This window comes from Lygodium microphyllum, chromosome 17, assembly GCF_053477565.2.
Source record: "Lygodium microphyllum isolate KBCC chromosome 17, Lygodium_microphyllum_v1.1.10, whole genome shotgun sequence".
NCBI lineage: Eukaryota > Viridiplantae > Streptophyta > Polypodiopsida > Schizaeales > Lygodiaceae > Lygodium > Lygodium microphyllum.
Window position 1 is genome coordinate 20,163,203 of NC_141151.1, and position 27,472 is coordinate 20,190,674.

Below are 27,472 nucleotides of genomic sequence, written 5' to 3' on the forward strand. Positions count from 1 at the left end.
GACTTAGGCTAAGTGAAAGGTAGCTTTGTGACTTTATGAGTTGAAACCTTGAATCAATATGGGTGTGTTCATGGTCCCATCTTTGGTGTGTGAATGCTACAATTACATGGCAAACATGTACTGTACCAAGAAATTGGGGGGACTACAAATAATAGATATACACAAGCTAATAAACTAGTTGGTAAATTAGCCATTACATGCTTCGAAAACCCTGAAGACGATTGGGTAGGCCACCTCGAAATCTTCGATGTGCAATCTTGTCCCAAACTCAACAACCTCCCCTTATGCACAACAATACTATCAATGAAAAAATTCCAACTTAAAGGAGCTCACCTCTAGTCAAACAAATTTGGAAAGCCTATCAAAAGTATAAACCTTTCATAATATGCAACTCTAACAAAAGAGAGTATTAGGGTGGGCATTAGCTGATTTCAATTTGGATTGGTTTGCCGATGCCAACAAAGCCAAGAAGGACTACTAGCAAGTTGTAGCCAAACTTAATCAAAAAGGGATCAAAACATGGGAAGACATTTGATCATTCTATGAGGGATGGCTAGAAGATAGGGAGCTAAAAGAGAATATCAAGTGTAACAAAGATGGCATCGCATTAGTAAACAAGAGAAAGGATGCTTGGTCTACACTAACCCTATGCAATTCCAATTGAAAATGCAAGTAAGAATAAAAAAACTTCAGCTAGAAACAAAGGCAAAAATCACTTCCTTCTCCAAATCAACCTACCAACATGAGGATACTAGTTGTAAAGCTTAATAAAAGGTGGCTCCTCTCATGGAACCAAGAGTTGTGGTGCTACAAGTTCCAATAGATCTCTCATACCTTGTATGGCAATCCCTCCACAAGACCATAAGAGCAATGAAGATTGGGATTGGTAATGGAATATATAACTTGATGCCATAAGCAACTCAAAACGACCCCACATATTTTCATAAATTGCCCTAGCATCAGAATAACTCTAATGGCTCCAATATATGGTCTTTCCTTACCACCTGTACCTTCAATCCTAGAAGGAATTCCAATGGGGGAAGCCAATGGCCTTCCCCTTTATTATGGACTTGCCTTAGCGGAATATATTTTTATGTAGTATGTGGCTAGAGAGAAACAATGTTGTTTTCAATAGTAGTTGTCCAATCACTATCCAAACTAAAAGTGGATTTTTGTCATGCAGGTCTTGGATAGCAAAGAAGAAGACCAAATCAACAACAACCAAGAATGTCAAGAAGCTCCTCATGCTCCAAGAAGAGGAAGAAAAACTCTACATGACTGAAGAAGTAGCCTTTCTTTGTAGCAATGAGTTGTGACACCAATAGTTCCCAATTTCGCCTTTCAAAGGATTGGTCAACAAATTTGGTATGTGACCAAACTTAGTACTAATTTCTAGTAAAAGTAGCCAAAATGTACCTACAATCATGATGTGTAGGATCATAATACACCTAATCCTCCTAGCAATCCACAAAATCTCCCAATATGCCAATAGGATTACTAACTCCCATTGATGTAAATATAACCTTCTTATGTTCTTAATACAAATTTCATACATATTCTGCACATGGTAAAAACTCGGAGCAAATTTTAGCCCAATCACTTTCCATAAGAGGTTTTCTCAGTCATCGAACTAAACTTTTGTGCTTAAGAACTCAAAGATTGTCCATACATACAAAACATACATATTTTAACGTAAAATTTGCCCAAAACATCTCAAAAATAGGGTTTTCTCATAACATTCACCTGATTTTCTAAACTCCTCACCTTTGATTAACTGAACACTTGCTCACCTATTACAAATTGAGAATCATGGGGGTTCCTTATTCTTTACCCCATTCCAAACCAAAAAGAAATGAATGGAACAAGACACCTGGACCAGTCGTAGGTACCTTTGCCAATTTGCAATATGTCATGTGAAGTGACTTTTGATTACCATATGCTTTTGACTTTCAAGCAACTAGAGTCCAATATTATTTTGAACATTTAGCATTTTCGCGAGATTTGAGCATACCAATGTATAGATGACATTAGGAGGAAGTAGATGGGCCTCATATCGGTAATTTTAAACTGTAGAATCTTATACTTCTCTACATGAGCAAGGGAGAGAGAGAGGGAGGGAGATCTTGCACAGAGATACATCATACATTTGCCATGGAGGGAAGGCTTCTTCAAACAATTGGCTCACGGAGGACCTTCCCAGAGACTGTCGCAACCCCTGTTTGTTGTGGCTTGCTACTTAGATGGCATTCGAAAACCCCCATCCAAAACTTTTCAGATTCAGATTCAAGAACTTCGACCCAGAAGTCTATCATCCCTCCAAGATTCCTTTCACGTAAACCATTCCTTTCTCCATTAAACCCAGCTCCCTCCGCAGCATGTCAATCTGCTCATCGTCTCCTTGTACGATGACATCAGTAGATGTCTCATCGTCTGAAACTATCATCTTCACCTTAATTTGCTCCTTTCTGGATGCCCTTGTCCAGTAGTAGATACCTCTGGAAACACACACAAGAACTCAATCGGAAAATACCAGCCATGTAGAGATTTTATAAAGGGCCATCCAAACCCGTAATAACCAGTACACTTACGACAATGGGCTCAACGCTGACAACCAATACCACTTATCACCCACATCTGGCACTGTGATAGAGAGTACGAGGGCCACACTTGCCAGACTGATACAAGTGCAGAACGTCAGAAATGCAGCTTGCGCCCGGCTGGGAACAATTGTTCCTTCGAATCTGTAGAGACAAAGCCGGGCAAATTAGCTACAAAAGAGCAAGCTTATCCCATCACAGTGAGCATATAAAAAGAACACACCCGTAACTGTTTGTATTTGGTGGACCTAACGGGCGTGACCAGCTTCGAGATGGAATTGGAAATTGCTCCACAGACAGCACATAAATCTTTCTTACATGATGATGTGCACAAGATAATGCCCAGTGACGATAAAGATCGTGCAGTGCTCTTTGAGGCTTCCTAGATCTCAACCTCACCCCCATTCAGCCACAGAGAAGCTTGTGTTTCTTTTTGCAGAAGGAAGCCAGAAACTTGGATTACGGTTTAACTTTGGGGACATCGTTGGGCCTCAACCACTCAGCCACAGCAGGGCCGCGTTTACTTCTTACAGCAATATAAAACCACACACAGAAAAGAAGAGGGAACGGTTCTCTGTAGTACGTTACAATCTCGCCTCGATCAGAAACAAGGAAATTTTTCCTGTTGAAGAAGGATGTGATCTCCCCTGCGACCTGGTTTGCAGATTTTCCTTGCTCAGAAGAAGGCCCGGGCACATTAAAGGTCTTCTGGACAATCTGCAGCAGTGGAACGGGGGAGAGAGACAGAGAGAGAGTCAGAAGAATCATGTGGCACGCCTCAAGTTTGAGGCTGCTATTCTGATGTGACAGATAGATAAGAGAAGTCAGGCCGACCTTGGACTTGGTTGAACGCTTGATTAAAGACCACAAGCCTGGAACGGAAATGATGAAAAGGCCGAGAGAGGTGTAGTAGCTCGCTTGCGAATAGGCAGCGTCTGCAATCTCCGCGAGAGCGGCAGGAGTCGACAGGATTGCAGCCTGTTGCAGATGATGATGGACAGCAGCAGCAGCAGCGATGTCGAGGGGGCTTGTGTTGTTGGGCACCAAGAATGGCATCAACACCAACGGCTCCGTAGAAGCTCTGCACGCCAGAACGGTACTGCGGTTGACGCCAATGTTGCTGACGTTTTTGCAAACCAAGCTGTGGAGCTTAGGGAGATGGTGATGCTGATGATGATGTTGGAGAAGACGATGGTTGGTGGAGGAGATGAGCTCTCCCATCGTGGATTTTTCCTGGCACGCACGCTCGTGTCAATTACATCTGCACCACAAACGTAATCTTTATGAAGAACAATACCCAGTGCCGCCAGCAAAGTGTGCGCGCGTTTGAGCTGAGCTTGGATTCCCGAGGACGGTTGAATTGTAATTTGCCTCGCCTATATGGGGGGGTCTTGGCACCTTAACCAATTTCTGTTTTTTTTTTTTTAAATTTAACAATACGTAGTGATAATTTTAACGGCCCCTTCTCTAACTTTCGTTCCGTCTGTTGTCGATACGAGACACACACAAAATTTCTCTCTCCCTCCCAAATCCCAAGTCTTCAAGCCAACTCCTTCCCTCTTTCTCTCTCACATTCATATATAAGCAATTGAACACAACAAGTATGTGGTCCTCTATGCATGGCCAAGGGTTGTGGCCTTGTCTATATGGAGATAATGCTTATGCCTATTGGTCATGGTCTTGCTTGATTGGAGCATATACCTCTATGACTTCTCAAATAGAGTCATGGGGAGTTTGTGAATGTCTATCTGCTTGCACTCGGTTGTGCATTGATTTATGAGACATGTATTTAGTTTGAGGAGATACATCAACAATTGGACATGGACATAGAGTGGCTCAACTATCTCTCACTTAGTTCTCTTGCACTCTATGTCCAAACCATTTGATTTTCCTCACTCATAAATGCAAGAAAGCAAAAACATGTAAGAGTCATATAAGAGGATGTAGTAGACTTACCCACTTACCTTCTCCAATGTTGTACTCTAAGATGCACGAGTGGTTGTCAATGGTGTCACAATTCAAGTGTTGAATAATGAAATAATCAAGCAAACCAAGTACAAATCTTTAATGATATTCATGAAGACTGTGAAACACCAAAGCACTTGTGAAACTTTGAAGAAGGCTCTACATTTAGCATCAAATTGTGAGTCCTAGATAAGACAATCATTTTTTACATACATATTAATGCATCAAAGACTACTATATGGACAATATTATATTACTTGAGGTAATACTATATATACCAATCTAATCAACAAAACGTCAACTTTTAGTTAGCTTTGTAGGCATGTAACTCTCAAGTACAAAAACAACTATTAAACAATAGAAAGAGAAGGATTGGACATGGCACATGTAGTGAAAAATGTTTAATATTATCTTTAAGCAACATTCTTCAAGTTCATTAATCATTAAGCACTACTCTATCTTGTGAATAGGCTCTACACTATAGGATATATAGCTTGATGGATTCTATTATTGCTAGAGTTTAATTTCTCAATAATTATTTAAAAAGAAAAAATAGTACATTATTGATCGTAGGTCATGTATGATCAATGATAAATCAACTCTTTAGGGAGTGAAATGATCTTCTATACACTTATTTTTCATTGTCATTTAAGAGAGAAACATTTTAAGTAGACTTATACTACATTGGTTAATGATATTGTAAACATATTGATAAAAGGCTTCTCAAAAGGCAATTATTGAGACGCCTTAATTGAAATATTATTGAATCAGATCTAGCCTTATAAGATTAAACTTGGATAAATATACAAGCTCAAACAAGATGGCCATCTAAGAAGAAATATTCAAAATGCATAAATTCTTCAAGAAGTTTATAGTGAAACCATATTAGTTCATTTAAATTAAAAGATGATAACAAGAAAGATCAACCTCACCTATGGTGGCCCATATTATTTAAGGATATTATATGGTTTCTCAAACATTATGGCAAATGTCAAAGGCCCAAGATATTGACAACAAAGGATCAAATGCAATTGATTCCAATTATCATTAGACAATCATTTAAGAAATGATGGATAGCTTTCATATTATCTATAGGTTCTATTGTGCAATACAAGAAGGCAAGAGGCAAGTGAGAAGATAGAGCTAGAATGAAAAATGATGCAAGGACAATGAATAAATATCTTTAAGAGCAAGTTATCACATGATTCCACGACTCAATTGAATTGGTCATGGATCAAGGCACTTGCTTCTTCGACAAAGCAATCTAACATCTTTTTTTTACTTTTATGATCATACATTTCAAAATCATTTACCTATTATCCCGAAGCTAACAAATAGCCTAAGTGAGCAAAAAATATCCTCGTCATGGTAGTGACCAAAACAATTCTCTATTTGAAGGAGAGATCGAGAACTAAAGCTGCTAGTAACTTGTGGATATGCTAAATGGCATATAAGATAATTATTTCGTTTAAGTTTATTTATGAAACTAATGCTTCTTAGTGATGAAGATGAGGCTAAGGTGGTTACAAATAAGATGAGCCATACTTTTAGAAACGTAAGATAATCATATGCATGCATTGCAAAAGAGATACGTGTTAAATAGACAAATTGATACATCTTGTACTTTGTACTAACTCTTTTTTACATGATACCTACAATGCTTATCCATTCACTCATAATGATTGTTTATAATGACCTTTGCCTTCTATGAATGCACCACACACACACACACAAATATAATGAATAATATTCCACATTCCCCCCCCTTTGGTGCCTAGGGCATTATAAGGTGGTCAAGTGATTACATAATCTTGATTTGTTATCTAGCTATATTCTTTGGCTACTACTATTAGACGTTGGGACTCCTCTTCTTGTTCTTTTTTTTTATCTTCTTGGTCTTTGTCTTAACAATATGCCCTTGTGAAAATGCTTACTTGTAACTTCCTTCCATGAAGTTGGTTTAATCCTTTGGTTTGCATTTTGCTTTACTATGGCCAATTTTCTTACACTACATACACTTTGATAAATATTTTAGTCCACATTGTGAGGCCTTTCCTTCTACAATGGTAAAACTCCTTATATGCTCTTTCTTGGTGAAAAACACTTTATATTTAATAGTGAATAACTAGACTTTTATATTTAATAGTGATGATTTCTCATATATTTTTTACTTTCTTATCTTTAGTAATAAAACATATACATTACTCTAAAGAGTTGGTTCTAGTATCAGAAGCGTGTCCTTTAGAGACTCAAATTCTTTAAGAAAGCTAACAAGCATTATTGCTTTTATAACTTCTTCAAAATAATCACCTTAATAGCTTTAAGATGACTTATAAGCCATTTAGTTTTGCAATGTATGTGTGAGTGAATCTTTGAACTCATGATGAAAATCATAAAACTTATTTTTGAAGTACACATTTTATTGTTTATAGCTCTATCTTCAAAGATTTATTTAGTTGCTTCTTTACTACATTTTATTATGCTCATGTGATGGATAAGATGAGATGCTAAATGAATGCTTGCTAGTATCAATGTTTACTTATCATTGAGAATATTAGATAAGCTACTTGTGTTTAATATAACAATAGATAATGCTCTTGGTCACAAGAAATACATATATTACTTTTAAGACAACAATCGAGACTGAGCAATAATGAACTAAGCTTGAAAATAATTTTAACCCTTATAACAACTTTAGTCTAGTCCCACAAGTTTGAAAAGCAATATAGTGCATTGACATCAATAGCAATAGAGAAAGTTCCAAACTCTAAATGCATGTGCAACTAGATGTTGACTAATACAACAAAAGTGAGAGTTGAGCTTAGTATGAAGAACAAAGAATATCAACTCAAGCTTGATGAAAGATAAAATACAAAAAGATGCAAAAGATGAGAGCAAGAGAGCCTCTTATACCAAATGAGAAAGATTATAAACAATGGGAGCCATAATTTGAAAAAAGCAATATAATGGCAAAGACGATTACATAAGAGATGCATCTTAAATAGGCAAATGGATACATATTGTATACTACATGAAACCTTGACTTGATACCTCAACATGTTTATCTTTTCACACTCATAGCGATTGTTAATATTGGCCTTTGCATTCTATGGAGGCACCATATATACGTGTACAATAAATAATATTTCAATACCTAGCTTGAGAGTTGCAATGTAGGAAAGATGGGAAGGCTGACTCAATGCTTAATTAAACTAGAGGAACAGATTGAAACAACACTAGTAACAGTTCATGCACTAATTGCAAACAAGGCCCTTGTGGAAATACGCTTTAATAAGGATGATTTGGATTTCATTGAAAAGTGTCACAAGAAAAGAAAGTTCCAAGGACTTAACCCTTACTACCTAATCAAAATTAGATCCACTAGTAATATTAAAATTAAAGACCTAACATGCAATAAATCGAGCTACTATAATGGTAGTTTTATTAAACGATATTTTATGCTTGTAGACCCACAATCTGAGAAACCCTTACAAGAAGATGAGGAAATCAAAATCGGAGCTACACACATCACAAACCTAGATGAGGAAAATAATGTATTATGTATGTTGCTTAATCAAACTAATACCCGAGAGAAAGTGTGTGATTGTTCAAGTTACGAAGACTCGCACCAAAATATTATAGTTTACAAAGTCTAGACATAACTAGGACAACCCAAACTCGTGCTTACTAATGCTTATGGTCGAAAATAGTTGAAATCGAAAGCATGTCTATTACGTTTTATGTGATTCCTAACTGGGAGCAAGCAATTCAGATCTAACATGGATTGCAAATACCATATGGATGAAAGAGTGCAGTTTTGGCACCAGTCTGGTCACCTGCTTCAAACAAAAGCCTACTTAAACAAAACAAATGGGGGAAAACCATCAACATAGTTCCCACAAAGTCTAGTGATGGGTTAAAGATTATCTTAAGACCTTGAAGAAAGATAAGAAGGATAATCCAAGCCCAGGAACCAAGCCTCCTCCACAATACTTCGTAACAAAACAAAATGACCAAGTTAGAGGGATCGAAATCGATAGCTAAAAGAGTAGCCCAACATCAAAGGAGAACCGCCAAGAAAAAAAATCGATCCCTGAGGATCTAACAACCTAAGTGTAACAAATATACAACTCCTATAGCCAAGAGACCAGAAGCCCCCCACAAGCTCTCGAAAGCCAACCAACCATAGCCAAGAGACTGGAAGCTCCACAAGCAGATAGGTAGATGGATGAGATGAACTAATAATTTCCGGAGTAGATGGATGGATAGATGGAAATTTTGAACAGATGAAATAGTGCAATGAATAGATGTAGACATATACAGAAGGATACTTAAAGAAATGGATGAAAAGGTACCTAAATGGTTGGTTAATTAGAAGAGTTGGTGAATATGCATGGATGGATTTGTTTTCCAAACCAAGCACTCCTCTGTAGTAGACTTGGTGTTAAGAGAGTCCAGAGAGATGAACAGCTGAGAGGGATACATAGCGTTATTCTGCTTAAAGTTTTTAGCGTTATTCTGCTTAAAGTTTTGGTATGGTAAGACACAGATGAAATTAAAATAGAAACCCACTTTTTTTTTTTAAATCCAGGGGATATTTATTAAAAAGTTATTATAGGAAAACAGTTATACATCTTATTTAGGCAGGACAGGGGTGTAGGTTTTAAAGAAAGGCTTATGGTGAACCTTCACGTATACGGGGTGCTAGGCAGCAAGGAGACTTCAATCTGACATGTTATTTCAAATAGATATATTGGGACTCTTATCTGTCAGTGAAGTACTGGGGCTACTAGTATTGACTTTTACATCAGTTTGCAGTGAGCAGTCACGAAGCGAATATACATTATACTTTCATACACAATGTAATGTATCATCTGGATTGATAGCAGGGAATGAAGCCAGAATTACAGTGAGTATATGACTATAGTAAAACGTCTACAAATCTGCTAGTTGTCCTTTGTCTTACAGTAAACCACATCAATAGTATGATCTAGAAGCTTCTCCTAAATGAAATGGTATTGTAGCTCAATGTGCTTCGTCCTAGCATGAAATACGAGGTTCCAAGCCAAGGCAATGCAACTTTCATTGTTGCAATGAAGTGTAATAGGACCTATCAGCTGGCAACCAAGCTCCTCCAACAACCTCCCTAGCCACACTATCTCACATGTGGTAGATCAAAGGCCTGGATCTATACCTATTGGATATAAGATCCCTAGATCAGAGGACCCCCTCAAGAACCACAAAATCCTCAAAGCAGTCTCCCAATGTACCTCTTTGGGTTCAGTCATGACCCCGGCCAACAAACCTACAACATAACACAAATCAAGACGAGTCTCAAGAAGCCAAATCAAGGACCCAATAAGCTGCATGTAATGAGAAGCATCTGCCAAATGTGAATCAATATGGGTTGTGGCCTTCCAATTTGGATCTATAGGGGCGATAGAGACTTGCATCCGTCCATCTCAAACATAGTCAAGAGCTCCTATACATAACACTGCTAGGAGATGAAGATCCCCAGCGGAGTCTGATAGATCTCATGCCCTAAGAAGAAACGGAGAAGTCCCACATCCGTCATCTCGGACTTTTTGCGGAGTGTTGGTTGCCCTGACCATCTGTATATGATCACCTATCAAAAACAATCATCCACATAGAGCACAAACAAAACACGTGCCCCCTCTGAAATGTGGACATAAAGCTATCGTTCGGCCGTGGAGCCCCAATATCCCAATCTCTACTAGAGAAACAAGTCTATCTTCTCGTTCCAAGCATGTGGAGCTTGTTTGAGGCCATAAAGAGCCTTCTTCAACCTACATATCTATTCATTGAATGAAGAAAAGCCAGGAGGCTGCTCAACATAGATTTCCTCCTTCAAATCACCATTGAGAAACACAGATTTCACATCAAGCTAATAAACGGGCCATCTCCTATGGCTGGCTAAGGCAAAAACTGCTCTAATGGTAGCCATCCGAGCTATAGGTGCAAAGGTACCATGGAAATCCACCCTTGGTCACTATGCAAAACCCTCACAACGAGCCATGCCTTGTGCTTTTCTAGAGTAACGTCACTATGATATTTAGTCTTGAAGACCCATTTGACACCAATCACCTTCCTATGAACAGGTCAAGGCACAAGATCCCAAGTACCATTCTGCTCAATAGCATCCAACTCTTGCTCCATAGCCTTCTTCCAATGCGGTGACTACAAAGCCTCCTTAATGGAGGTGAGCTCCCTATCCTACATAAGACGAGTCATCAAGCAATAGTTAGAACAAACAAGCTCGATGGAATGTGCTTGGTTCCTCTGAGAATGCCGCAGGCCATCCTGTGGCTGCCACTCCTTAGAGACTCCTTCAATCCTTGCCTCACGAAGTATATCATGTGTCCAACGAGGAGCAGGCCGGATCGCTCCTCGTCACTCTCTATTTGCTGAAGTATCTACAACATCCACCAACAATGGCGCATGTGGGAAGACTGATAGTGAGAAAGAATCCTCATCTGAAGAAGTATTCCCAAGAGGCACTGGCTCAAAAGAACAATCTCTGGTGCCCAACCATCTCTAGGACCTCCAAGTACAAGGTGCTCCTCACCCCCCTCTGAAGCTGGAACCTCCACAAATCGCATATCGCGACTTGTGTAGACATCCCGCTTAACAAGAACATACAAGTGATAGCCCTAGGATTGCGAGCTATAGCCCACAAACACTTATCTCTTCGAAGCCACTTCAAACTTGTCTCTTTGAGTCTTTGGGATATGAATATAAACATCACATCCAAAGATCGTGAAATAAGAAACATCTGACTTGGCTCCAAAATAAGGTTCATAAGAGGTCATACCAACCACATCCGAAGTAGTTGACCAATTGAGGATGTGGACAACAAAAGCCACAACCTTGGCCCACAGACACTGAGGTGTCTAATGATGCTCCATCATGGTGCGAGCCATCTCAATTGCACTCCTGTTCTTTTGCTCCAATATGTCTTTTTTCAAAGGTGTATTTGTGTTTGCAACTCCTGGTGAATACGCACGAAATCTAGCAAGCTCGTTAGAGAGGAACTCTCCTCCCTTGCCTGACCACAAGGTTCTCAACTTCCGGTCTGATCGGTTCTCCTCGATGAGCAACCAGTCCTTGAAGTTGGAGAAGGCTTCTGGCTTCAATGTCAAGAAGTGCGCCCGTGTCATCTTGCTAAAATCGTCAATAATAAGCATGAAATACAAACTCCCCCTTAAGGGACTCTATCCACATAGGTCCACAAAGATTTATAGAAACAAGCTCCAAGGCTGCTTAAGACCGCCTTGAAGCCGTGCTGGAAATGGCATCACGATGGTTTCCCCAAATGCAAGAGACACAAGGTTGTTGGCTCACCACTATGTTCGGCCAACCTAGGAAGCTGCCCCCTAGACGCCTTCTGCAGATAGTCATAATTCAAGTGGCCAAACTGACCATGCCAAAGCTGGGACTATGTTTATGAAGTAAGAAGAAGAGAAGTCAAGGCAAAAGGAGACCTTAACTTGTAGACTCCATTCTCCTCATAGCCTGTACAAAGCACCTTTCTCAAGCCACGCTTATGGATCTTGAAAGAATCTATATCAAACTCAACCAACAGGCCAAGAGTACAAATCATATGCACAAAAAGCAAATGGTAACCAAAACCTAGCCCATAAAGCACCTCAAAAGTACAAGTACCAACTCGCCCATCTAGAATCAGCTACATATCACCCCTACCACGTACAGAAACTCAAGAGCTGTCTCCTATGAGAATGTGCCCATGCGAAGGCCGCAAATGGACAACACTTGCAAAAAAAGAGATCATATGCCGAGCAGGCACCATTGTCAACAATCCATTCACAGGGGTGTAGGGCTGCCAACGTAGCATCCGAAGCCTTTGGGGTCAATACCTAAACCACCTCCAAATGGAGAAAAGCAACTAATGAGGGAGCAACCACCACTCCGGAATCTTTTGAAGCCTTCCGCTTCTTTGTATCCTTCTTATCCTTGTTGAGGCAATCCTTCTTCCAATGACCTGTCTTGCCACTAAGTAGAGTCCTCCTCTTTGTCCTTCTTTGGTTTGTCATCCTTATTCTTCTTGTTGTCCTTCCCTTTCTTCTAAGAGGACCGACCTGTCAATGCCTCCGACTTGGAAGCATTTTTCCCTTTAAATTGTTCCTCTTGGTCCAACTCTATAGGAACCAACTTCTCCCATCAAAGAGTTGATTCCCACCTAAAAGCAATCTAGGTAGAGTAAAAAGCACCAAACCTAGGCAGTAATTGTGACCAAAGAGTTATCACCGTGTCTTTGGATGTGATCACCATCCCTACATTCTAACCTACATTTGAAGTTGTCGTAGCTTGTTCACATGCTCCTACATAGAAGATGACTTGTTAGGATTCAATATTCGCATCTGCACCTCCAAAGGTACCCGCTTCATAAGGATCATTCGGTTGTACAATTGATCGAGCTCCAACCATATGTATCTAGCCATCATCAAGTGCTCAATATGGACAATCATAGCTAGAGTACATGAAAGGAAGAGAAAAGAGTAGATATGGGCATTCAATTTATCCCAATGTGCTTGAACCTTTGCCAACTCCGCACGATCACCTGCAAAAGTTTGGACTCGTCTCTAGATGTAGGACGGTCAATGGCTTGCGTAACAAGCTCTACCAAATCATAGGACTCCAAGATGGCAAGTATCGTAGCACGCCAAATGTAGTAGTTCGCACCAATGAGCTTCTGATCTGATGGAAAAGCCGCTAGGACGGGCCCCTTCTGATCCATAATCACCTGAAACTCCATGTCGGCCTCAAAAGACATCTCCACTTGAAATGCCTGCAAAAACTCAAAAGCGCCCTCCTTTGACTATGAAAATGCAGCCTCCTAGGGCTCTTCTTCATTAATCTCGTGCCTTCTTCACCCGCCAAAGGCGATGAAAAGGTAAAATCTACAATTGAAGGCCCAAGACATAGCCTTCCTCCTTCCTGTACAGCAAAAATCCACAGCAGAATTAGCAATTTTGCTCCTTCCCCACTCGCCTCAACCTTGTTTCAATGTGCAACCCTTCTCCTCGCCTCAAATGCTGAGAACAAAGCCTTATGTTGTGCTGAAAACTCCTCTTCAGGTCTGCCCACAATCAATCAGTCTTTGCACTGCTCCAATACCATGTCAAAGTGGAGCAGTGGAAGCATATGGCCGAGATGAGAGATAGAGTGAACATGAAGAGGAGAGAGAGAGAGAGAAAGAGACTAAAGAACGCAGATCTGCAATATGAAGAATGCTGAATAAGGAATACAAATATGTATACGAGTGCAGTTCGTATATTTGAGTATCTCCACCTCGATGACGTCACCCTCCTGTGCACCTTGAAGCCTGCAGCAGTCAACACAATCTCTGCCCTGAACTGAGCCTGGAATCTATGATCAGAATGCATCAAACTAAACTGTGCCGAAAATCTGCTATTTATAGCAGAAAATAGGGAACAGCAAAAATAGCAGTCGGCGGCCTGCTAAATCTAGACAACTGCACCAGATCTGGCAGACTGCTGATGTGGCAACCTGCTGAGTGTCAGACTGCTGACTATTGACGTGTTCAACTGCTAACTGCTAACATGGCATACTGCAGGAAATGCAATGACTGTGCAAGCTAATCAAACTGCTACATGGACACATGCCTATCTAGGGGATGATCAAATGACCATATCTCTAACTTCCGGGAGGGGGGGGCGTGCAACAAGAATAGACTCGGACGAATGCTACATTGCATTGGGGTGATGTGGCTATGCTTTCAAAGTACAAATTCAAAGGAAAAGTAGGTGAAATGTGAAGAATCAACAAAAGCCTGATGCTAGACAGCCATCAAACAAGGCTGCCCAAGTCACATAATAGTCCAAGAAAAAGGAAAAATGTCATTATTGCCAAAGAGAAGGACTCCTATTTGGCTATCCAAGAGACATCAGCCAACAAATCTATTGATGGTGATGCTTCAGCCAACTTTGTGGAGAAAAACTATACATTTCTTACATGCAATTTTGATTCTTCAATGGCAAATTTAGCATTTAATGCTGCTGAAACGCAACAAACATGGTATTTTAACAGTGGAGCGGTGAAGCATATCACTTCTAGGAAGTGTCTCTTTACCTCTTTGCATTTAGTTGCTATTGGAAGCATGTTACAACAACTGTTATGATATATGTGGCATTGGTTTAGTCATGATTACTACAGTATATAGTTCCGATCTCATGCTTTTGGATGTTACGTTTGTGCCTAGCATTACAAAGGATATGTTATCTATATCTGTTTTTAATAAGCATGGATTTCAAGTCATCTTTGACGATAACAAATGCATTGTCAAAGCCAAAGAGATGGATTATTCACTCCGGCTATCCAACACCTTGTATACAAGTCTCTTTTTATTGGATACGTATAATAGAAAGTCTCGTGATGCTCTTGTAGTTAGTACTCTTTCACCTACAATGCAAAAGGTGAAGCTATGGCATGCTTGCTATGGATGTATGAGTTTTGGCACTATGATGATCCTTTAGCAGTGTCAAATGGTGGAAGCATTGCCTCTAATGGAGGCCCCCATCTCCCCATGAATGTGACGATGTATTTTGGGAAAAATGCACATGTTTGCTTTCAAGAAGAATATTTGTGGTCCTACGAGAACACGTGCAATTGGGGGTCATCTTTATTTTGTCACTTTATTGATGACTACTCTCGGTATATACGAGTGTATGGGCTGAAAGCAAAATCCAATGTGCTAATGCATTTTAAACATCTTGTTGCAAAGCTTCAAGTTGAAATTAGCTTGAAAGTGCAAACACTTTGCATAGATAAGAGGGGGAGAGTACATGTCTCACGCTTTTGAGACATTGCTTGACAATGGCGTTACGTATCGAGCCATTGTAAGAATGACACCTCAAAAAAATGGTGTTGCTGAAAGGAAAAATGGCACACTTACGGAGATGACTCATTGTACATTGAAAAGCAAGGGTATGCCTCATAAGTTTTGGCTAGAAGGCCTTTCATATATTAAATTGTGCACCCACAAAAGCACTAAAGATGATCACATTGTTTGAAGCATGCCATAGCAAGAAACCCAAAGTTGAGTACTTTCGGGTGTTTGCATACATAGGCTATGCATATGTTCCAAAAGAGCTTTGTGGAAAGCTCAATGACAAGGCTGTAAAATGCATATTTATTGGCTATAATTCGGAGAGCAAGGGCTATAGGTTGCATGATCCATGCACCAAGAAAGTTTTTATCAATCGTAATGTCATATTTACTAAAGATGTTGCATTTTCACATGATCAATTTGAGATGCCAGCCACCCATGACATTGGTGATGTCTTTGAGGGTCTTTTGTCACTTTCTTTAGAGTCCATGCCTGCTGTAAATAGCTAGATAAACATAATACAGCAAGTTGTTACTACACCACATGCTCCTGAAAAACAAGGTTATGATAATGATTAGCCTCGTAGAGAGAAGAATACAGTACAAAAAGTAAGCCATAAAGAAGAACTAGACTCTATTGCCACTAACTCTATGGGAGATCTTGTGGATTTACCACTTGGTAAGAAGGCCATTGGCACGAAATGGGTTTTTAAACCCAAAAGCAAGGCTGATGGCACTATTAACAAGTACAAATCACCGTTGGTAGCAAAAGGCTATGCACAAAAGAAGGGCATAGATTATTAGGAAACCTTTGCTCCTATGTTCCGTATGAGTACAGTGAGATGTGTCATTGCTATACCTGCAAATTATGGCTAGAAAGTACAGTGAGATGTGTAATTCCGTGTAAGTACAATTAGATGTGTGATTGCTCTAGCTACAAATTATGGTTGGAAAGTACAGTGAGATGTGTGATTGCTCTAGCTAAAAATCATGGCTGGAAAGTACATCATTTGGACATTAAGATAGCATTTTTAAATGGGGATTTACATGAGGATGTTTATGTGTCACAAGCTCCAGGGTTTGTAATTAAGGGAAAAGTTTCTACACCCACTCAATACATTAAGAATGAAGGGGGGGACTTGTTGACTATCATTCTTTATGTGAATGACATGCTATCCACTCTATCAAAAGAGGATAAAATTGCAGATTTCAAGGCTGAATTGAAACGTGCATTGGCTATGTCAAATATGGACTGCCTATACTACTATTTGGAGATTCAATTTTCCCAAAATCAACACGGCATCATCATGTCACAATCACCATATGTAGACCAGCTTTTACATAGGTTAAACAAGCAAGATTAAAGCAAATATTAAAGCATCTCAAAGCTGATAACATTTTGGGGCCAAATAGTCTCCTAGCTACGAGAAGTGAGAAGATTGGTGTACAACACATCATATGTCAATGACGGAAGATGTGAGAGAAGTGTCACAACAAGGTCCTTCAAAGAAATGCCTATACCAAGGAATGAGACCTCGTTCCAAATCTCCTCCATCCTGTGGATGACAGATGTGATCCCTCATCGTGGGGAAATCAGCAACACAGAGTTGTTGTAGCTTCAGCTCAAGAGATATGTGATGCCCAAATGTTTGGATCTGAAAGAGAGATGCCAATCTCCTCAAAATCCCTATAGTAGTGCAAAAATGTCGAACGTGCACAAGCACAGAATCTGTACAACTCAAAAGGAGAAAAGAGCGAGCTCTGGCATTCAACCGATCCCATAAAGTTGCTGAATTCCTATCACTCCTCGCAACCTTATTCACCTCCACAAAGAGTGAGGATCTTTAGCTCTTGAAGCACCTCTACTCTAATGCCATGTAAAGAAATAGAAGGGTTTACAAGGAGGAATGTTGAGTATGTACAACACGCATTGCGACACTTAACTTAGAGACATAGAAAGTGAATGAAATAATGAATCATGTATAATAATGATACAATGGAGGAGCCTCAAGGATCCATATCTTGAGGACCGGTAGTAAGATGAGTAGAGTTCAGTCAATGATAACGATCAAGGCTCAAAGCTGCAATGTCTTCATACGTTACCATATGGTTATGCATATGGGTTTGAAAGCATGGAATAAGTATGGTTCATAGTCCCTAGGTGAACAATACATGACCCTTAAATTTTCCATACTTCAAAAAAATAAAAATATATCATGTATGTACTAAAATGATTGAATCTAAAGTTAAACACTTTTAAGTTTAAACCATGAACATTGAAAAGATCAAAACTGCAAGTCTTGCATTTCATGGTTCACATCACTCTCACAAGGTTTTGGAGGGCATTGACAAAATTCCATTATTGGCATTTTTTCCTTCCCATCCCCATAACCTATAGGGGAAAATAAGAAACTTCTTCCAAATCCATATTGAAAGACCAAGAGAAAAACATTGTCCACAATATTGGAAATGGAGAGAGAGTATGAGTGAGTGAACACAAGGTAGTGAGCTATAGTGGGTAGCAGTCCCACACTCAAAAGATGTAAATACTAGAATGATAAAACGAAAGTACAATAGATCTAAAGTCAAACCTAACCCTAACTCAATGAGAGTTAAACTAACTCTAGAAATAGTGACACAACTTAGTTATGTCCACACCACACACTAAAACATTGGACACTACCCAAAATTGACCAACTCTGACACCCCCCCACAATGCCAATATGGTGATGTGCAAGGAGTGAATTAATCACCAAAAGGTAGTAAGTTCAAGGATTTTCGAAATTCCTCAAACTTTTCACATGACACTACCTTAGTGGAAATATCTACAATATTCTCCTATGTGGGAATGTAGATGATGTTGATCTCCCTTGCATGTGATCTCTCTCTTACATAGTAATGATGTATCTTAATGTGTTTCATATGAACATGAAACACTAAATTCCATGCTATTGCAATAGTTCTCTAACTGTCAAAAAGAATAGGAGTAGTTTGTTGAGCTAAAAATGCATTATAGACTAATTGGCTCTTTAAAACAGCCCCAAAACATGTAAATTACTCAAAGTTTCATTAAACAATGCGCGGTCCTAGAGAGTGTATGTGTCCCATAAGCCAAACCCTAATTCCGGAGGCTCCATTCATCCATAATTTGATAAGTTACCCACCATTCAATCTCATCCCTTGTCTTGCATGTTTAACCATCACTCTCCCTCTAGTGGCTATTCAACCCATCACAATTGCTGCCATGTCATCACTAGCCCTTGGCACCCTATCCACTACTCCCTCCCTACTATCCAGCCTCTTCCCAAGCATCATACAACTTGCATTTACTACAGTGCAAACTTAGTTAGCATCAAATCTTCCTCACACAATTGTCGCCCAGCCTCCCACTGTTGTTGGTGATTGGCTGCCATCATCTTCAAGCGGTTACATTGCTGCATTTACCAATTCCCACTCTAGAGATTGCTGCGTTTTGGTTTTCAGTCTGCTCCTCTTCCACTTTCTACATCATTTCAGCTCAGACTAGTGGTTACAACACTCAAGATACACCTCCGATGGACGTCAAACATTGACACCTCCCTCAACCCACTCCCACGAGAGGCACCAACTATCAAACAACTCTGCCCTTAAGCATCTTGTACACTCTCTTCTTCATTTACAGCATTCATTCACTCACTTTAGAGTTATTTCTTATCCCTGTTTGTATATGTGTTTTGCATATTGCATCTATGTTTCAATCGTAGTCATACACTCAATGTTTTCTCTTGCAAACCTTGGCATATCTCCACATAAAAACCCCCAAAATGAACACGAGGGTCAACCATTACACCATGTAACCAAACACATCCCATTGTTGCTATGAAAGTTGCCCTATACTCAACTTCACAAGATGAGGTAGCCGCAGTAGGTTGCCTCTTGCTTAGCCAATAAATGCATGACTAACCTAGAAAGAAACAATGTCCACTAGTAGGCTGCCCTGTATTGTGATCACCAACCCACTTTGAATCACTATGAGCACACATTTGCAAGTCTCCCCCTTGGAAATAAGCAAACCATAAGACTATTCCTTGCAAATATTAAAAATGAGCTTAATAGCTTGCCAATGTAGTATCCTTGGGTTGTGCATATATTTGCTCACCTATGATATTGTATATTGTGTTACACAAATAGATGAGGCAAAGTAGACTGCAATTTACCTTGAAACCTGCAATTTTACTCCCATTTGGTCAAGTGAACAATATATCATCCACATAAATATTATTATCAAATCCCCCCTTCGTTCTTGACGTAGAGGGTGGGTTCAATTGGGCTATTTTGGAGCCCTTGTGCGGTCAAAAATGAATCCACCTTGGAGTACCAAGCATGTGCATTTTGTTTTAAACATACAAGGCTTTATTCAGCTTGCATGCCTTGTGTTCTTGACCTTACACAACAAGGCCTAGAGGTTGTGCAACACACGCATCCTCTTCCAATTCTCCATTCAAAAATATTGACTTTATATCCAATTGATATACATGCAACCGAAATGCGAAGCCATATCAATCACACATCTAATGGTGGTCATCCTAGACATAGGAGCAAATGTCTCCTCATATTCAGTACCCATTTTCTGAGCAATCACACTTTTTTTTCACTAAGGCAAAGTATGTTATTTTTTGCATACGTCTTCCATACCATACGTTTGCAAACATTTGGTATTTCAAAAATACGCATACGGAAAAAACTATGGGCAGCAGCACTTCTAAAGGGATCTACACTATGAAGGGAGTGATATGATGTGGACAGCTACAAAAGCTGATACAAACCCTAGGAAGTAGGATGATGATGATCTCAAATCGGCCGGCCTTGGATACCAAGAATGACACCTGCTATAAGATGATCAAAATGATAAATACGCTAAAGGAATCTCTCCAATAAGGTGGCTGCATATATGCGACTAATGGGCAGCCCTTCTTGAAAGGGAAACACAGAGATAACAATAGGTGTACGCATTAAAACTATAAAACACAATGTTGCTGGTGGAGTTGACTACTGCAGATGGATGTGAGATATTGAGCAGCCTGGGCAACAGGTGAAATGAAGGGCTAAGGATTAGGTAACAAGTTGCACACAGCTGCACAGATGTCACCAGCACTCCAAAAGATGATGGATGAAGCTGACTGCCGAGCAGCCAGATCAGAGCATGAGACGCAGCTTGAAGGTGAACAGGTCACCAGCAGGTAAGGACAAAAGAGACATGACTGATCTGATGAAGAGTAAGAATGTCTGAAAGGGAAAAATGATCGAGGAAGAATATGAAGAGAAGTACCAATAATGCCCACTACATAGTACATACCCTATTTATAAGGATTTTGGTACATTTATCCTACCATGAGCGACAACTGCCCAGGCCCCATAAATACAAATAAGCCTTTTAGGAGCTGTTAATGAAAACCAAAATAAGTTAATGCACTGCAACAAGTTGTTAAAGCATGTGAGGTTTTGGTTGCTCAACACTTCCCAATTTTCCCAATGTCGAAAAATTGGACAAGACAAACTATCCCCTTTGGATCTACAAGTCAAGCCCATCCTTGACAAATTTGACCCTTGGAAGTTTGTCACCCCACTCCTACGGCTCTTTGGGATTGGCTGAATGCTCGTGCCAGTTCATTCAACCATTCAATCAACCGGCACAAGGAAATCAAACGAAGCCCATTCAATCAACCATGTTTTTGCAGCTACTACATCAGGAATAGGACAAAGAAAGTCAAACCAAAGATATCATTTGACTCAAAGTCTGACAAAGAGCCTAAACCCAAAATTTTTTCTAGGTGTCTTGACTATGGGAAGGCCACTCATCCAAATGTTGATGTTGATTGTACCAGAATCTCAAAATAAACAAGAAGCATAGAAACTCTCTATGTCTATCAACAATGTCTCACGGTAGCATACATGACTGTCTTGTCAACAATGCCTCTAAACATGGATTCCCCACCTTTAGCTAGACCGCCGAAGTGTCCCCCATGTGAGCTCGGACTAGGAGCCAATCCCACTCTCTGTCGAGAAATAGCCCATCATGAACTTGGATGTCAGTCCTAGCTCCAGGATTTCAAAAATTGTCAAACTTCAATCAATGTGGAAGGGAAGTCCCTCTCTTAATCAGTTGCACCTATATACCTGGACAAACCCTTGCACATCATACGAGTAAATTTGGGATGATCCTCTTGTTTCCCATCCCAAGAGAATAGTCGTAACACAGCTGACAACTCCAACTGAAAAGGATTAGCTGCCAGGGTTTCCTCTACGCAATGCCAATGCACCTTCTAAAGAACACGGCGCCAAGAACAAACCAAACAATTCACCAAAAGAGAGGCAGATGTCGAAACATGGGCATTTGAGTTAAGAATGTGCCACCATGACACCTATATACAAGTATTACCATGTACAAGTCCCCAATCTTCCAAGAAGAAGCAAGCTATAAAGACCCAAGAGTGAAAAAGCGACCAACAAAGAGCAACCATATAAGTTTTCATATCTAGAATACCCCTATCCCCCATGGTTTTCAAGGTACAAACATGACTCCAAGAGATCCAAGAAATTCTTGCAAGTAAAGAGTCCTTCCACAACATGAAACAGACATGTTTCATGAGGGCATTCAAGAAAGCAGTATTCTAAGGGAGAAGTGGAAAAAAGTAAGTGAGCATGGGGCAGCATGATAGCCTGTGCAACTTTGAGATGTATATGGAAGGGCCAAGCCTAGGATTTTCAATAAACAAATTTAGCCTCCAACTTTTGCAAAATCCATTCGAGCGAAAGTTTCGGGTGAACACCAACCCCCAAGGGATACCCCAAATGCCTAACAACATTGCCAGAGGGTATCATCAACTCCTATCATCCCAATGATTAAAGATTGGTTCCAATATAGTTGATAAGGGAGGATGTCACACCATTGATGTGAAGGCCAAAGGCTTGGCCAAAGAGATTCCAAACATCCAATGTCTTACAAGATTATCCCTTTCTGCATTGAGGATCATGAAAATGTCATCCACTAACAATTGCGCAACAAAATGCTATCCAAAACGAAGGGACAAACCAATTAACTTCCCAATGGCCACCATACGGGATAACATGGTAAGTACTTGATGGGTTGCCACAACAAAAAACAAAAGACTCAAAGGGCAGCCCTCTCTAACCCACTGTGCAAGGAGAACTCTCTCTCTCTCTCTCTCTCTCTCTCTCTCTCTCTCCCCTTGAGTCTTGAAATTGACACTTCTATTGGCCTTGGTCCTTTTTCATATGCACTTCAAGCTTTGCTTGCACATATGACTTAAAATTACTTGATTCAGTTCTTTTTAATGTAGCATGTACTCATTTTGCAGCATCAAGTGGTCTTAATATATGGTACATTGTTTATAATCTTTGAAGTGATATTTTTAGAGTGTCTTTGTATACTTGTGAAGTGTTTATCTTAAAGTTATGAAAATTTAGTAACTTATTTATTTTTTAATGTTGCATTTCCTCCCCATTGCCAAAATAGGGCTTTCCCATTCCTATGTCATTCCTTGCTCCCACTCCCCATTTCCCATCCATCATTCTTGGTAGATTTGCTCCCATGGCTTCATCATGTTCGAAAAAGCCTTGGCTAGCTCAATAAGAGACGGACCCTAGTGTTGAGAAACCCTTCACCCTTCACCTACAGTTTGCGTTTTTTCCGTTTCTACGTTTTGCGTTTAGGATTTGCGGTCCCAAAAAGGGGCGCCATCCTAGACTGACTGTGCCTATTTATAGGCCACTCTCTCATTCATTCCTCACGGCTGATTCATTCAATACGTCACCTCCTCTCCAGTCTCTCCACTACCCTCACACCACTTCAAGAGGACATTGCGGTTCGTGGTTCGTGGCTGTCTTCATCATCTTCCTTGTGCTACGGCACCCTTATTCCCTTGTATCGCATTCACTCCATGATTCAGGTCTTCATCATTCCATTCATCAGAGTTTCGTCTCTCTTCTTTTCTCTTCTCCATGTTTGCCGAGTTCACTCCGTGTTCCTCCCCCCAAACCCTACTGTCTCGCTGGTACGTCATATTTTGACATGGTACCAAAGCTGGATCTGCTCAAACAACGATAAAGATCCTCCACTCTAATGAAGGCAAAGACCGGTGGCGGGTTCGGCATCCACTTCTCTTCTTCTTCCGCTACATCAAATTCTCGTTTTCACAGATTTCACGTGTTTCAATTTGCTGCCCACACCCCGTTCGCAAAGGACATCTCAGCCCAAGCTATCCATTGTTGTCTCCATCAGTTGGCACCTGATTTTCAGCCCTCTTCACACAGTTTGGAGCTGATTTCAGCCAAGCGATTGCTATTCCTATGCAGACCTGCTACCGTACAACCTGCCACATCATCACAATCCTCCTGCCTGCGTTTTTAGTCTTTCTCTCTCCTGCATGCTATCTTGCCTGCGTTTTTAGTCTTTCTCTCTCCTCACCTGTGTTTTTCTACTTGTTGTAATCTCTTACTGCTGGTCACATCCTCCTCCCACTAGCAGCTCACTTCCAACCCTTCCACTACCATCCCACCCCTTGAGGGTGACATTGCGGTTCGTGCTTCACACTGCCCTCACACCCCTTGAGGTAGACATTGCGGTTTGTGATTCATGGTGACTGACCTCTTCCTTCTTCAGGAAGGCACGCCGGTACCTTGGCATCTCCCCTCGACAAATCGCCCTTCTACTAGGTGTCCCTACTGCGGCACGAACAGTCATCCCACCGTAGACTGTCGATATCGACCTTTGCTCCCCACCCCTCCGGAGTACATGTGTCTTCCACGATGCACTCCTTGTGCCCCCTCTCCTTTCTGGGCCACAGAGATTGTTCTGCATCGACTATCAGAGTACTATGCTCAAGGCAATAAGATACATCCGATGCGCACTAAGTCCTTTCAAGCACATGGAGGATCTATTGACATTACGACCTCTTGGAGATTGTCGCAATGCCAGCGGCAATCTTCTCCCAATTATTTTTAGGTACAGTGGCTTCCACGACCTACAAATCTGCAGTCCACTCCATCGAGAGACAGTGATTATTTGATACGGTCTCCTCGTCAATCCGCTCTTGAGAGAGAGAGTGGTTGCTCGACTCCTTCCTCTTCTTCGGCTACCTAATCTGCTCAGTGAGAGACAACGACTGTTGCCCACCTCTTGCTCATTCTGAGCCCCGTCCTTCCCCACCCTTGCCTACTCAGGTTCGAGAGGCTACCTCTGGGAGCTCTTCGGCACCCCAGATACCTTCTTCGGCACGACCGACAACACTTCCTTCGTCATCAGACATTTCACAGTCTGTGATCCATGAGTTTTTAGATTCCCTATCTACTTCACAGGGGGATTCAGAGGAGGATGTTATTTCTTTGCCCTCAGAGGGGGCATCTACTTCTTCTTGGACTTCAGCGGGGGCCCCTCCACCTCCCACCTCAGAGGGGAAACCTACTCCACACAAAGTTCTTCACCCATCCTCTACTTTCTTGGGGTGGCTATCTTCGACCAATCATCTCTTCTTCTGATACCCACGATCTTCAAGTACCACCTAGATCGGGACCTCGCAGGTTCAGCTGCGACTTGGTAACAAGGCCTTCGTATTCCTTCCAGCATGGATGCACGGAGCTAATAGCTTCTCTCCCGAGGTTGTGTTTCGGATTCTCCAATTCACTCTATCTACTGGTCTTTATTGCAAGTTCACTTTCCGGTGGAAATCTTGGATCTTAGGGATCCTCTACATCTTCTTGCCTTGGTCACTTGGTCAACATGGAGCCACCTCCCGAGATTGAGTACGGGCATATTCTTATGGTTCTCGGCACCACACACAGTCCGACTTTCCTCCTATGCATTGCATGTTTTCATCATCGTTGTACTAGGGCGCTTGGGCAAGTGAACAATTTCTCCACAAGGGACACTGTCCAAGTGACACCTGCTACATGAGCATTCTTCAGCATGTAGCATTGCATCTCCACCTCACTCTTCTCTTGTTCCCCTTTTTGGGCCTGAGAGGGGGTGTTGAGAAACCCTTCACCCTTCACCTGCAGTTTGCGTTTTTGCGTTTTGCATTTAGGGTTTACATTTAGAGTTTGCATCCTAAAAAGGGGTGCCATCCTAGACTAACTATGCATATTTATAGGCCACTCTCTCATTCATTCCTCTCGGCTGATTCATTCAGTACGTCACCTCTTCTCTCCAACCTCTCCACTACCCTCACACCCCTTCAGAAGGACATTGTGGTTCGTGATTCGTGGCTGTCTTCGTCATCTTCCTTGTGCTACGGCACCCTTATTCCCTTGTGTCACATTCGCTCCATGATTCAGGTCTTCATCATTCCATTCATCAAAGTTTCGTCTCTCTTCTCTTCTCTTTTCCATGTTTGCTGAGTTCACTCCGTGTTCCTCCCCGCAAACCCTACTGTCTCACTGGTACATCATCTTTTAACACCTAGTTGTTTCTATCATTACTTGGCCTCTCAATTTAAGAAAATTCAAACTAATTATAATGAGCCCAAAATCTCCCAGCCAGGGTGCTACTAAATGCTTACAATTTGCTAGAAGGCTTCAATGGCTAGATGAAAAGTTTAATGTTTAGATGTGGACAATGGGAATACTACTCCATCACAATAGGTGATCTACCCTCCTGGTATCAAACCGTCCCAATCCTATGCCATTCCTTGCTCCCTTTCACTACCACCTGTTCGCCATTCTTGGTAGCTTGGCTCACACGGTTTCCTCATATTTCAAGAAGCCTTGGCTCTGGCTCAATAAGAGATGGACACTCAACTGGTCCCATCATTACTAGGCCTCTAGGTTCAAGAACATTTGGACTAATAACCAGCCCAATATCTCCTACCCAACCTCCCACTAAATGTTTACAATTTGCTAGAAGCCTTCAATGGCTAGATGAAAAGTTTAACGTATACATGTGGATGGTGGGATTACTACTCCAACAAAAATTCCAAAGTTGGTTATCATTTAGTGAACATCCAACTAGCACAGAAGCAACAACCACACAAGACAGAAACTGATCGGCTGTACATCACCGCTTAGGATGTTGAAGTTTACTGCTTATATAACATGGCCAAGACTCATCTTTCTGTTAGCAACATGTGGACACTCTCCCTCTTTCCACACACAAGCTCAGCTGAACAATCGGTGGTGTAAAAAATCATTTGGATGAGTATTTTCTCACAACTTTCGGTAGCACTCTTACAATAACACATACATTGAACAGACAAACTGCACGAAGCCCTGAACATTCTTTACCTATGTCGTGGAACCATAGCATTTACAGTATCTTGCATTTACACATGAATCTTGCTCTGCAAGAAGACTTTCATTACCAAGATGACCCGAGTTATAAAACATTGCTATCGTAGGTCTTAGGCCAAATACGAAATACGAATCATATTTTTATATGCCGGAAAGCTGAGCCAGAACTACAGTAGAGAACATAAAGAACCCTACCTGTGGTCAACGCGGACTGTAGAAACATGCCAAAAGCACGAATCACGTACAGAAAGGAGCATTTGGAGCCAGAAGAAGAAGTGATCGGCTTGAAGACGTGACAAAAAACGGGGAGAAATATTTTGTATTTTGGTCTCTACTTGAGCTCTCCATCGACGTGAGTCTTGAGAACGACATCAGTGAGCGGGTAGGCGACACAGGTGAGGACATACCCGGCCTTGATTTGGCCATCACTGAGGAAGGAACCGTCGGACTGGTCAACCTCGCCTTGGATGAGCTTGGCGCAGCAGGCAGAGCAGGCCCCTGTGCGGCACGAGTAGGGGAGCCCCAGGCCTTCGTTCTCGGCCGTGTCCAGAATGTAATCGTCGTCGGGAGCTTCCATGGTGCGCTCCCCGTCCGGCATCAGGAGCTTCAACTGGTACGACGCCATGGCCACCACCGAAGAAGACGAGCAGTTACTGGACTCTGACGAGGATGGCCGCGCCGCACCGAAGCTTTGTTGTGTCTTTGCGCCGCTTGGCGGAAGAAAACTAACCGCATATGGT

At 41.2% G+C, this 27,472-nt stretch overlaps 1 protein-coding gene and 1 pseudogene across 1 annotated transcript; both read right to left on the minus strand.

Moving 5' to 3' along the window:
* Positions 1-2,053: 2,053 nt before the first annotated feature.
* Positions 2,054-3,977, minus strand: CCB1 (cofactor assembly of complex C). Its single transcript, XM_087697127.1, has 4 exons — positions 3,432-3,977; positions 3,181-3,314; positions 2,589-2,741; positions 2,054-2,495 (listed from the first exon to the last, which is right to left on the minus strand). Exons 1-4 carry the CDS (start codon positions 3,816-3,818, stop codon positions 2,309-2,311), a joined length of 861 nt encoding a protein of 286 aa, XP_087553253.1. The 5' UTR covers positions 3,819-3,977; the 3' UTR covers positions 2,054-2,308.
* A 22,865-nt stretch (positions 3,978-26,842) lies between these two features.
* The window catches only part of LOC148021654 (ferredoxin pseudogene), an 834-nt pseudogene continuing 204 nt past the window's right edge, over positions 26,843-27,472 (minus strand).